This window comes from Theropithecus gelada, chromosome 6 (assembly GCF_003255815.1).
Source record: "Theropithecus gelada isolate Dixy chromosome 6, Tgel_1.0, whole genome shotgun sequence".
Taxonomy (NCBI): Eukaryota; Metazoa; Chordata; class Mammalia; order Primates; family Cercopithecidae; genus Theropithecus; species Theropithecus gelada.
In genome coordinates, this window is record NC_037673.1 from 124,955,601 (window position 1) to 124,968,172 (window position 12,572).

Consider the following 12,572-nt stretch of genomic DNA (forward strand, 5'->3'; position numbering starts at 1 on the left):
GGTATCAAGGTAATTTGGCCTCACAGAAGCAGCTGGGAAGTTTTAACTCCTGTTCAACTTTCTAGAGAAATCTACATAGAATTGGTATTTTTGCTTTCTTAAATGTCTGGTAGAATTCACCAGTAAAGCTTTTTGGGCCAGTAGTTTTCTTTCATGAGAAGGCTTTAAGTTACGCATTCAATTTATGTAACTGATACAGGGATATTCATGCTATTTACAGCAGTCCCTTAGTATCTGCAGGGGATTGGTTCCAGGATGCCCAGAAATACCAAAATTCATAGAGACTCAAGTCGCTGATAAAAAATTATGTAGTATTTGCATAAAACATACACACATCCACGCATATACTTTAATCTCTAGATTACCTATAGTACATAATACAAGGCAAATGCTATATAAATGGTTATCTTACTGCTAAACTTTTTTAGTTCATATTTTTTTGTTGTATTGTTATTTTTATTGTTATTTTCAAATATTTTTGATCCATGACTGAATCCACATGTATGGAATTCATGAATTCAAAAGGCCAACTATATTCTTCATTGAGCTTTGGCAATATATGTCTTTCAAGATATTATTCACCTTATTGTTGCTTTAGAGTTGTTCATTATCTACTTCATATTAATACGATCTTTCTTGCTACATGTTCCATGTGAAATAAAAAGGAATGTATATTATCTGCTACTGTGTGGCGAAGTATTCTATAAATATTAAATAAGTCAAGTAGATTGACAGCAGTGCTAAAGTTTTCTGTGCCCGTATTGACTTCTTATTTACTATCAATTATTGAGAGGGGCTACTGAAATCTCCATTAATTATGGACCTGTCTACACCTCCTTGCAGTTCTGTTTTTATTTCATGTATTTTGAAACTATGCTATTGAGAGAACACTTAGAATCATTACATCTTCTTGATTAACTGACCTCTTTATTATTATGAAATGGTCTTCTTTATACCTGATACTATTACTTGCTCTGAAATCTTCTTTGTCTGATATTAATTTAGTTATTCCAGCTTTAATTTGATTACTACTAGCCAATTATTTATTTTTATATCTTTTAGGTCTTAACTTTTTAGTGTCTTATCTAAAATAGATTTCTTATAGGCAGCATATAATTGGATTTTTAAAATCCTACATAACAATCTTTATCTTTTAATTGGAGTGTTGAGACCGTTTACATTTATTGTGATGATTGACATGGCTAGGTTTCAATCTACCACTTTCTGTTTGTTTTCTAGCTACCCATTTATCATTTGTTCTCCTTACCTTCTTTTGTTGCTTTCTTCTTTATTATTCCATTTTATCACCTCTTGTTGGCTTTTTAATCATTACTCTGTATTTTTAGTGCTTACTCTAAGGTTTACACTATACATCTTATCAATGTCTATCTTCAAGTAACATAATTCTGGACATATAGTATAGGCACATCCCAGCCTCTGTGCTATTGTTTTATATATTTTACCACCACATCTACTATACACCCCACAGGACACTATAATCAATTTTTGTTCAAACAGTCAATTGTTTCCTAAAGAGAATTAAAATACTAAGGAAGTCTTATATATTTACCCACATAGTTACGTTTTTTGATACTTTTCATTCCTTTCAATATTTTTCAAAGAATATTCAAAACTATTTGGCAATATCTTTCTTCAGCCTAAAGAACTGCCTTAACATTTCTTACTGTGCAGGAGACTGGAAAATGAATTCTGCCCTTTTACATACTGGAAAAAACCTTTGTTTATTTTACTTTTGTTTTTGAAAGACGTTTTCTTAAATATAGAAGTCTAGGCAGAGAATTGTCTTTTTCAATTTTAGTGCTCTAAATATGCTGTTCCACTCTCTTTCACTTGCACTGTTTTGTACAAATAATTTGTTGTCATTGTTATCTTTTTTCCTCTATACAAAATGTATCTCTTTTCTCTGGCTACTTTAAGATTTTCCCTGTATCCCTGGTATTGAGAGATTGATTATGATGTATCTTAATATAATTTTCTTCAAGTTTCTTTTGTTTGGGGATTCATTGATCTTGGGCCTGTCAGTTTATAGCATTGATCAAATTTGGAAAAATTTTGACTATTATTTCTTCAAATATATTTTTTCTGCCATCTACTATTTTGCTAGCTCTAATTATATGTATTCATTTTGCTGAAAGTTGTCACAGAGCTCACTTATGCTCTCCTATATTCTTAAGCCTTTTTTTCTTTGTGCTTTATTTCGAATAATTTCTGTTGCTATGTTTTCAGGCTCACTAGCTTTTTGTCTATAATGTCTAATCTCCCATTAATCCCATAGAGAAAATTTTTTACCTCAGACATTGTAGTTTTCATCTGTAGAAGTTCAATTTGGATTCCACATCTCTACTTAACATTTTTAATCTTTCCTCCAACTTTAGAGACATAAGGAATACCTTACAATAACTACTTTCATCTTCCAATCTGTTAATTCTAACATCTTTGTCAGTTTGGGGTGAATTTTAGTTGATTTTATTTTTCTATTTTGATCACGCTCTCCTGCTTCTTTATGCAAAATTTTTGATTGGAGATAGCTGATTAGATACCATATACTGGGATTTTTTTTTTTTTTTTTTTACTTTAGTGCTTAATATTTTTGTATTCTTATAAATATTCTTAAACTTTCTAGATAGATGTTTAATCCTTTTAGTTGTTGCTTTTAAAATGTATTCTCCACAGCCAGAGGAGCATTTAGTCTACAGTTAATTGTTCTCCACTATTGAAGCAACACCTTTCTGAGTACTCTAACCAATGCCCCACCAATTACGTGACCCTCTAATCTGGTTAGAGAGGAAGGCAGTATTTCCAGGCTTATGTGCACTCTGAGTATTGTTCCTTTCACTCCTTTCAAGCAGTTCCTTCTCTAGTCTCAGATAGATTCCTCACATGAATGTGATTGTCAGTATTCTGCTGAAAACTTGAGAGACAGCCTCTGTCGATGTCCAAAGTTCTCTCTATATACCTGTTTCCTCTCCAGGATTCTGCCCTGAGAACTCTAGCCATCTTGATCTCCCCAGAACTTAGGAAGTCTGCTAGGCTGTGCCTGGATTTTCTCACTCCATAGCACAGAAGTTGGTTTCCCTGGGCCACACTGGAAGAAGAATTGCCTTGGACCACACATAAAATACACTGACGATAGCTGATGACCAAAAAGAGAAAACAAAAAAAAAAAACAAAAAAAAAAAACTCATAATGGCTTAAGAAAGTTTACGAATTTGTGTTGGGCTGCATTCAAAGCTCTCCTGGGCTGCATGAGCCGTGGGCCACAGGTGGGGCAAATTTCCAGGTCGTAGCACAGCCTGGAAAAACCCTTTCAGGCAGCAAGCTGGGGAAGTCAAAACGGTTCACATTGTTGCTTCTCTTCTCTCACGCGTCACTGTTTTTTGTTGCTTAGTGTCCAATATCATGAAAACCACATTTTCATATGTTGTGTTCTGTATTTTGTTCTTTTCAGGCAGTAAGGCTAATTTATTCCTGTTAGTCTATCTTGGCTAAACACAGAAGTCTGAATTTTGTTTTAAGCTTTATGAGTTTTGAACATTTTAGGTTATATACATAAAGAAGTTCTGAGCCTATGAATTCAGAGTCATAGTCTGAAATATACATATATGTGTGTGTATTGCCTAGACTAGATAAGACAATAATCCCTAAACGGCAAGCCATCCCTTTAATTCAATGGCATCATGTACCTTGTTATCAGTACTCATACTGAACTGACACAATATAGTTCTAAAGAGTGGAAATACATTACTTTTGCAATGTCCTGTTTCACTAGAATCAAAGTTGAGGATAAGCATATGGGTTCTGAGGTTATACCACCAGTGTGCCAATCCTACTTTCTTCCCTTATTAGCTGAGTGAACATGAGAAAATTGCATCACTTCTTTAGGCCTCCATTTTTTTATTCATAGTGTTATGCTAAAAAATATTTTGGGTTGTTAAAAATATTAATTCCTTTAAAGTAGTTATCATAGTAAAAGTCCAATAAATGTTATCTTCCCTCCAAATTATACAATTTCCAATTTATATTAAAAATCTAATTTTTGTACACATAAAGCATAATCTCAGTGAAATATTATATAAATTTAATCTAGCAGACATGCAGTGAGTTCCCCTAAGAGATTCTACCCTTCATTCTTTTCTGTTTGCCACTCCAGAATGACGTTTGTGGAGAACTGCTTTCAAGTATACAAGTCATTCATAGCTCCTCTACTCAGGGTCTACTTGAGGGTACAGAAGGCAGCCTCTAGACTCCAGCATTTCAGACTTTGTAAATTAAGGTCCGTGTCTATTTTTCCTTAAGTCTCTGTGAACATTCAAGGACCTTTATTATCTCTATACTTATTTGTATCCTATTTCTTCTACTTGGAATCCCCCATGCTTATGCAGTCACATGTATGATGTGTCTTCCATTATGCTGCACTGTGTGGAGTATAAGAAACACAAAGGCAATTTTAGATAAGTATCTCTGCTCTTAAGAGGCCCGCAGCCAAGCAAATACACAGTCGCAACGCAATGAAGAGAGCTATTCTAGAGGAATGGATATACGGCAGGTAAAAGGACAGACTGCCTTATTTTTGCCAGCTAAATAAGATGGGGGTAGGAAGGTAGGGTGGTCAAGGAAAGCATCACAGATGAACTGATCTCTGTACTGTTTGAAAAACTCTGACCTACTTCTTCGTTCAGATTCAGCAATATGCAAATCTATAGATTACAAGTACTTGGCTTAAGTAAACTCTACATATATGTAAGTTACATTGTAAAATGCTTAGAATAATAACTTGTGTAGAGGAAAAGGGCAAACTAAGACATTTTCAAAAGACCAGTTAAGTAATGAGTAACTGCTAATAAGAACACTGATATTTATAATAATAACATGTCAAAACAAGTAGGGTCTAATTCAACTGCATAAAAAGCAAGGTCGCGATAATGATATACAATATTTTCCAGTCAATCTATAATGTTACCAAAAATCCCACAAAAGGTAATATAGTGAAACTTATGCTGTTCACAACTGATGTCCCAGAGATCCTGAAATAGTCTCTCTCTCTCCCAACAGGACTATGTTATCTAAGAGAGCATAACAGGCCAGGCGCGGTGGCTCACGTCTGTAATCCCAGCACTTTTGGAGGCCAGGGCGGGTGGATCACCTGAGGTCAGGAGTTTGAGACCGGCCTGGCCAACATGGCAAAACCCCATCTCTTCTAAAATAACAAAAAAATTAGCGAGGTGTAGTGGTGCAAGCCTGTAATCCCAGCTACTCAGGAGGCTGAGACAGGAGAATCGCTTGAACCCAGGAGGTGGAAGTTGCAATGAGCCAAGATCACGCCACTGCACTCCAGCCTGGGCAACAAAGCGGGACTCCATCTCAAAAAAAAAAAAAAGCATATCAGATCTCGGCTTTACTTTTTAAATCATAGCTGATCATTTATTGAGCAGTTAACTTGGTGCTGGACACAGGCCACGGCACTTCAATTCTCATTTAAATCTCATCTCAGGATTGTGAACTTCTCTTAAAGTATCCACTGTATTCCAAGTCTTTCCACTGTCAATAAAAACATCATTAAGCCTTATTTGTACGACTTAAGTAGGTCACAACATTCTTTTTTCTCCCCCTTGAGAGTCCATTTTCGAATATTCTATTTCTAATAACCAGCCACCACATCTATCATTTTGATAACGGGGGAATCGTCTTAAAAAGATATTAGCACTGATGACCATTATTTATTTCATTCATTGGATGCCAGGCATTATATCATTCAATCTTCACAAAAATGATTCAAAGTTAACATAATAGATGTGCATTATATATGTACAAACAGGCATCAGAGAGGGCAATCACATTTCTAAAGTTACACAGGTTTTAATATTAAGATTTGATTTCGACTACAGCCTGCGTTCTAAAAATACAAGTAACACTTAGTGGAAGCTTACCATGTGTCAGGCACACTGCCTATTGTGTGTCAGGTGTTTAACACATTATTGCTTTTAATCTTTCCAATGAATCTGTGAGGTGATTATGGGTCCACAACTGTTTATTTGAAACCGCTGGAGACAGGTGTTATTTAAGAATTTGTAACTTCTGAAATATACGGTATTTGTTACATCACTTCCCCCATATACATGCACATCTGATTTAATTACCTTTGAGTAAATTCTATATAATCACATCTGATTACATTTAATTTGTGTGTGTCTGGTAGTTTCGCCTTGTTTCTACACCAATTAACCTCTAATGTCTTTTAATCTGATGTTGAAACAGGAAAACAGAAAAAATATTTATGGAGATAAAAATAAAATATTCTAGCCTTTGTATTTTATATTGCAGGTTTCCCTGCCTCTAGGTAAACCAAAATCAAAGAAAGAGCTGGAATAAATGAAATACACATTGCTTTTGTTCAAAAGAGAATAAAGTATCAGGATCTACTGGGCTGCCAAAAGTTCAATCTTATTTTACAGATCTAAACAGCAAAGGCTTAAATCGAGGATTAAGAAGTGAAAGCCTGGCCTCTCCCAGATAGATCAATCAGTGAATTGATTTTTCTCCCAGATTTAAGTCCTTCCTTCATACAACACCAAGCGTCTCCACTTCTCGTCTAGCATTACATCTCTCTTTTCTTATCTTCATTTTCTTCTTCCCCTCTTTTTCTTCCACTTCCCACTGTCTGCTTTTTCTTCTCTAATTTTCTTTCCCTTCTGTTCTTAATGGCATTCAAGATAAGGGTACCATCTGAGCCAGTGCCAAAAAGTTAAGTTCCCACAGATCTTTTGGTATTTCTCTGATGCCCATTTAAGGCTAAGTTTAGCTTAGAGAGTGCAAGGTTATAAAGTGCTCTTCTTAACGGCCTCACAAGTGCAGAAATATGTGTGTGTGTGTGTGTGCCTGAGGGTGCATGTGAGTCTGACATCTGTAGTTGGTAACATTCTCTCTCTGCTTATTGTAATTTTCATTCTACTAAATTTTCAGAGTGCAAGAAAAAGAGAGACATTTTATTTCTGCAAAATAAATATCAGCTTAGTAATTGAGGTAATTGGTCATGAATTATGGAGTTTAAATAATGTTAGTATAAGATTTAATCATGATATATCACAGGAATTAGTCTGATACTGTTTTTCCCACTGTAGTAAGCTATGTTTTTCCATTCTACATTCATTTGACTGAAAGAAAGACTTTTGTAACTTGTCCTGCATTAGGGAGCATTTTTGAGCTCTCCTACTTCTTGTTCCTACTCCTATTGTGGTATTTACTGTGTCTTATTGCATCCTCATGTGTAAAGTAGATGACTAGTTTTTCAATAATTTGTTTCTCATTAATAAGAAGTATATATTGGTTTTTCTTATAATTCAAGTTTCAAGTACTTAGCCTAATACTTTAAGAGTACTCAACAAATATTGGATGAATAAGTATTAAATATTTATTTTAAAAATTAGTTTAGTTACACTCTGGAATATTCTAATCTGTGGTTAAAAAGGTAAATGGAAGTAAACACTCCAAAGAACTTATATCTTACTCTTATATCTTGCTTTTCCTTTTGTGTTATTACAACATGCAGTACAACTATAACAATCTGTAGCAGATTTAGTAACACAAAAGGAGAAGCAAGATATAAGGATATTTCACGTTACAGAAGAGCAAATTCTAGTAAGAAAGGAAAGATTCCATTTTTTGTAAACACTACATGCATGTGCAGTAGAAAAATGACTCAAGTTACAGTCTCCAAGATGTTAATGGTAATTAATCTTAAATGTAGGCGTTATGAATAATTTGATTCTCATCTTTCATCTTGTTTTATTTCTAAATTATTTTATAATAAACATGCATTACATTTTAAAACAGAAAACTACAATGGAACGTATTTTCTTAAAAACATTCTTTATCCATTTCTTGAAAGTATCAAATTCACTGTGTACAGAATTCTATGTAATACCAGCTTGTTCTCTTCACCATATTCCCTGTATTCCTGGTCATACTACTAATTTGCTATGTTACTTGAATGTTCATAAGCTGTACAATCACCCTGCATGCTTTATAATACATTCCAAGTCCTTTGGGTTAACAAGTATATCAGTTATTTCTAAACGAACTTGAGTCTGGGTCTACAGTATTCCCAGAATTAAGGAAAACCGAAATTTGTCCATGTTTACAACTACTCTTGGAGGATTTGGGTAAGGTCTAAGTAGATTTAGTGGCTATTACAGTTACTTTACTTCCTGAAGTGTGGGTGAGTAAATAAAAATGTATACAATAATTGAAGAGTTTATAATTAGACGCCAAGTTGCCAGCATGGACACCTGAGTGGCAGGTTGTGGTTGACTCCTTTTAGAGAAGTTGTCATCATCATCTTCCCACTAAATTAGACTATATGGGATCTTACACATCTGCTAAATGTCCTTGTTGGACAGCAGCAGAATAATGCAGAGTTCCAGCAAGCAGGACTCTGATGAGCAGGACTGTTCTGTGATGGGGTGAGTGAGTGAGAGCCCCTGACCAGAGATATTCAGGCAGAGATGGAGTGACTCCTTCTCAGCACGCTTTTAGACCTGGGTTCACGCATTAGTTTCTATAACTGGATGATTTCATAAAAGGTAACCTAAATGGAAATCAATCTATGTTCATTTTACATAAAGGCTTGAAAGTTTAGATTTTTTGAACTCTAACATTTGCAACTTGATCTCACCTTTTTTTTTTTTTATGGAAGATGCAGATTAACAAAAGTCATTTTTCTTTAAAGTGTCAATAATTAAAAAGTAATTTTCTAGTCCTTGTTTCCTTTAAGTTGTACTAAAAAATGTACACTTTAAAGGAAATGTTAGTAAGCACCAGATTATTTGAAATTTTACACAATTTGCATACTATTTTAAGGAAGTCATGTTTACATGATAAAAACCATTTGTAGTAGTAATTTATGTATAACTTAAAAGGGTCTAGGATATACTTCTAACAGATGGGCCTTATATAAACCTCAAGGAAAATTCCATTACAAAAGAAGATTTCAACAATCCTTTAAGTCAAAAAAGTTGAAAGGAGGACTCTAGACAGGCCACATTTGTGATCAAGTAATCATCTATTTGGTTCAGAAATTCCTTAGGTAATGTATTTCTTGTCTACCCAACCCCTCCAAGTTTCTACTGATAAAACATAAGGTACATTTTAAGTATTAGGGAAAAAAACCCATCGAGTCTCAACATCGAATGCTGACTCCGTTTCTGTTTAATCTCAAGCGTATATTAAGTGAGATATTTATCTTTTTTTCAAATTACATTTGTTTGGAAAGAGATACATAAAGAATTCAGTACCTTCATATGCCACAGCCACAAATGAGCTGCCTGCATTTTACAATTAGCCTGTTGTCACAAGAACTGTTTTGTGGTTTTTTTTTTATGCTAAGTATAAAAGGTCATTGTACATATTAGCAAGTGTGAAAAGAGAACTCCAAAGTAGTTCAGGTTACCCAGCACCCAGACTCAAGTTAAATACCATAATCATGCCAGCCATTGGTTACTAGTCAGTCTCTGGGTCTAGATACCAGTCTGCCAAAAGCCCAGATAGCTGGAAAAGCAGCCACGTTTTATCATATGACTGATCCCAGGAGGCCAATTTAAAGGGAAATTGTGTGTTCTACATTAAGGAGGAACAAATATCTCTGATTTTACAAGGGTCTTTTTTTTAAGAGAACAAAGAATATATATTTTGAAATTCAGTAATTTTAAAATATATATGTAAACTTCAAACGTTAACAGGGCACATGAGCTTACTCACTAACTTCAACATAAGTGAGTTACTCTTTTTGCGTCTACACAGACACAATGTTTCTTGAAAAAAATTATGAACTTCATTTTCAGTAGAACGGGTTATTATACATGCATAAATCAATGTAAAACATCTTTTTAAAATACTAAAGTTCATGGTTGCTATCTAAGAGTGGAACTTGCTAACTCCTTTAGAAGAAACGAAGCTTTAGAACTTCCATCTGAAGGGTAGCAAGTAATAAGACTTTTAAGAAACAAACCAACATTTAAAAAATATCCCTAAGGGTAATCCATTAGCTAATTAATCTTATATTTTTTTCTGAAAACATGCTACTGTACATGTAAAATATATGGAAGTCTTTATTGAATTCTCAGAAATTAATGAGGACTAACAAATCTAATGAATGAATAACTGTTGAAGAATAATGACGCAATTCCTGGAAGCCTCTGAGTTGAAACTACTCACCCAATTTCTTTGCCAATTACAACTTGATTTTGAAATCTGCTTCAGGATGAAAGAGCTACAAAGTTTACAAGACTCCCAGAAAAATGAAGATCATCTCTACCAATTAACGTTTGAAATTTTAAATTTATTCAACATTATATGATGTTCAAATAAACTTAGCGTTATCTAAGAAATATATGTTATTCCATTCTGAATAATTTATCTTTTTATGCTAACATTTCATAATTAGTTTTTCTTTCCCAAATAAAAGCATCTGGTAAAGACATTTAAATTCATCCTAAGTGTAACATTAAACTCTGTCATTTGTGGAATGTACTTCAGTTCCAAGAAATCTCAATTACATTAAAAATAACAAAAATACCTTGATGTATATATACATCCAAATGTATGTGAAAAAATATTTTACTTTTCAAACTTCACCATATAATTGTAATTTCTCAGTTTCTTCTCAAGATTAAACTTGAAAAGCAAGATGAAGTTTTGTCAGGGTAATGAGTATAATTTTTTAAATATAAGGCTTCTTTCACAACTCAAAGCCTCTATACATATATAAACCTTGACCCCTACTTATCTGTAATATTTCATTGACATAATTTCATATATTCTAGTTTCACAATAAAGAAAGTTCTGTACAACTTGATGCCACAACAAGCTCTGGAAAAATGCACTGAGGACGTAAATAACAATGAATGATTATGTAATATTACTTTAAAGCTCAAGCTTGTTTGTACTGTTATGGATCAGTGCTAGTTACTTCTCACATTTTATAAAGTTTAACTTCTTTGATATGTCATGAAGCTGTTCACCATCAGGACATTATTTTAGGTAGCTTACACACAGCACACACACTCTTTTGCTCCTTGGTACTTGTGACCTGGGAGACCAGGAGTCAGGCTTCCGCAGGCCTAGAGGGAGCCAGCAAACTCGAGCCACTCCCCTCACGCCACTGCACTGCCCTGCACTGCAACTCAGCTCAACCTAAGAGATCACACTCTCTAGAACCCTTGAAACATAAATATTCCCATGATCCATAATGAGGGATCAATGCCAGAGATTTTCAGCAGTCTATAGGTCATGAGTTTAAGTGCTATTCAAATCAAAGTAAATTGGTTTCACATTGGCTTGACCGACCATTTACATGAATAAGTTGGACAATGTGGGATGCCTACCCAGCATCCATCCCTCCACTCCTTTTCTCTTACCCAAAGGAAGCTCTATTGGCTTCAGATACCCAATCATCCCTTCCATGTGAAGCTGGGGAAGCTTAAATCATCTCCTGCTGCAAGGACAGGTCCTGATAAGTCTACGTCAAACATATTACCACCACCGCCACCCACTTTGCCATGAACCGTTTTAAAACTCAAGCTTAAGCCATGCAGCATACAAAGTATCTCTGGAGGCTATTGCTGGTCCACAGTTGGAGGTGATATTTTCTGTCTCAAGAGGTGAAAAGGAAACATGTTTCCTGAGTGACTGCGACAGCCATCTTACAAGCACAAAGAACTTCATGGTAGGATAAAAAGTGAAACATAAAGGAGGGCGGGGTCAAGAGAAACAGAGTAACAGGGTAAAAGCCTTTATCACATCCTACCTGAGGCCCACTAGCTTGGGACTTTTTGTTGTGAAATGCTATACATTTCCTTATTGCTTAGGACAATTTATGTCAGATTTTGTGGGGTTTGCAGTCAGGGATATCCTGACACTATTTCATTTTTAACAGAAGCAGTTCTTTGAACAATGCCTCCTAATTTGAATTAAGCACATTAGTAGAATTTGCCATCAGTCACTCACTCAAAATTACCCCAGAGCCATAGCCCCAGAGTTGGTTGCCCAAACTGAGTTCACTGGTGGAAAAAGTTGAGATGCTTCTGCCACTATTAGTTATGTCTCAAAATCTTACTATTCAACTTAGAGACATAATCAAAGAAGAGTAAAAATATGATTTCGTTAGCAGAATCTTCATTGAATAACAAAAAATTGCACATTTTTACAATAAAATAGACTTCTTCAGAAAGTGGGGTTCTCATTTCTCTTCTTACCTCTTTCACACTGTGGACCAGTGAATCCATAAACACAAGCACAGCGGTTGGGTCCGATACAGCGTCCACCATTCTGACACCCATTTTCACAGACAGCTGCATACAAAAACAGCAAGAAGCTCATTATACAGCCAGTCTCCAAGCACAATACAGTAGTACAGTGATGCTGCCCATAAAGGATCTTATGTTAAATTACAGTAAATTACATTAAATTAAACTGCAATTTGTGTAAATTACACAGGTTAAAGTTCACATCTTAAATTTAAGTAAATATATTTAAGTATATTCAGACAAAAGCTTACA

The 12,572-nt window shown here is 34.8% G+C and overlaps 1 protein-coding gene across 1 annotated transcript in view; it reads right to left on the reverse strand.

Annotated features, from left to right (window-relative positions):
* FBN2 (fibrillin 2) overlaps positions 1-12,572 on the reverse strand; it is a 270,471-nt gene that overhangs the window by 238,377 nt on the left and 19,522 nt on the right. Inside the window, exon 5 of the mRNA XM_025388372.1 lies at positions 12,270-12,365. Within this exon, the coding sequence (XP_025244157.1) occupies positions 12,270-12,365 (96 nt within the window). The remainder of the gene's footprint in view (positions 1-12,269; positions 12,366-12,572) is intronic.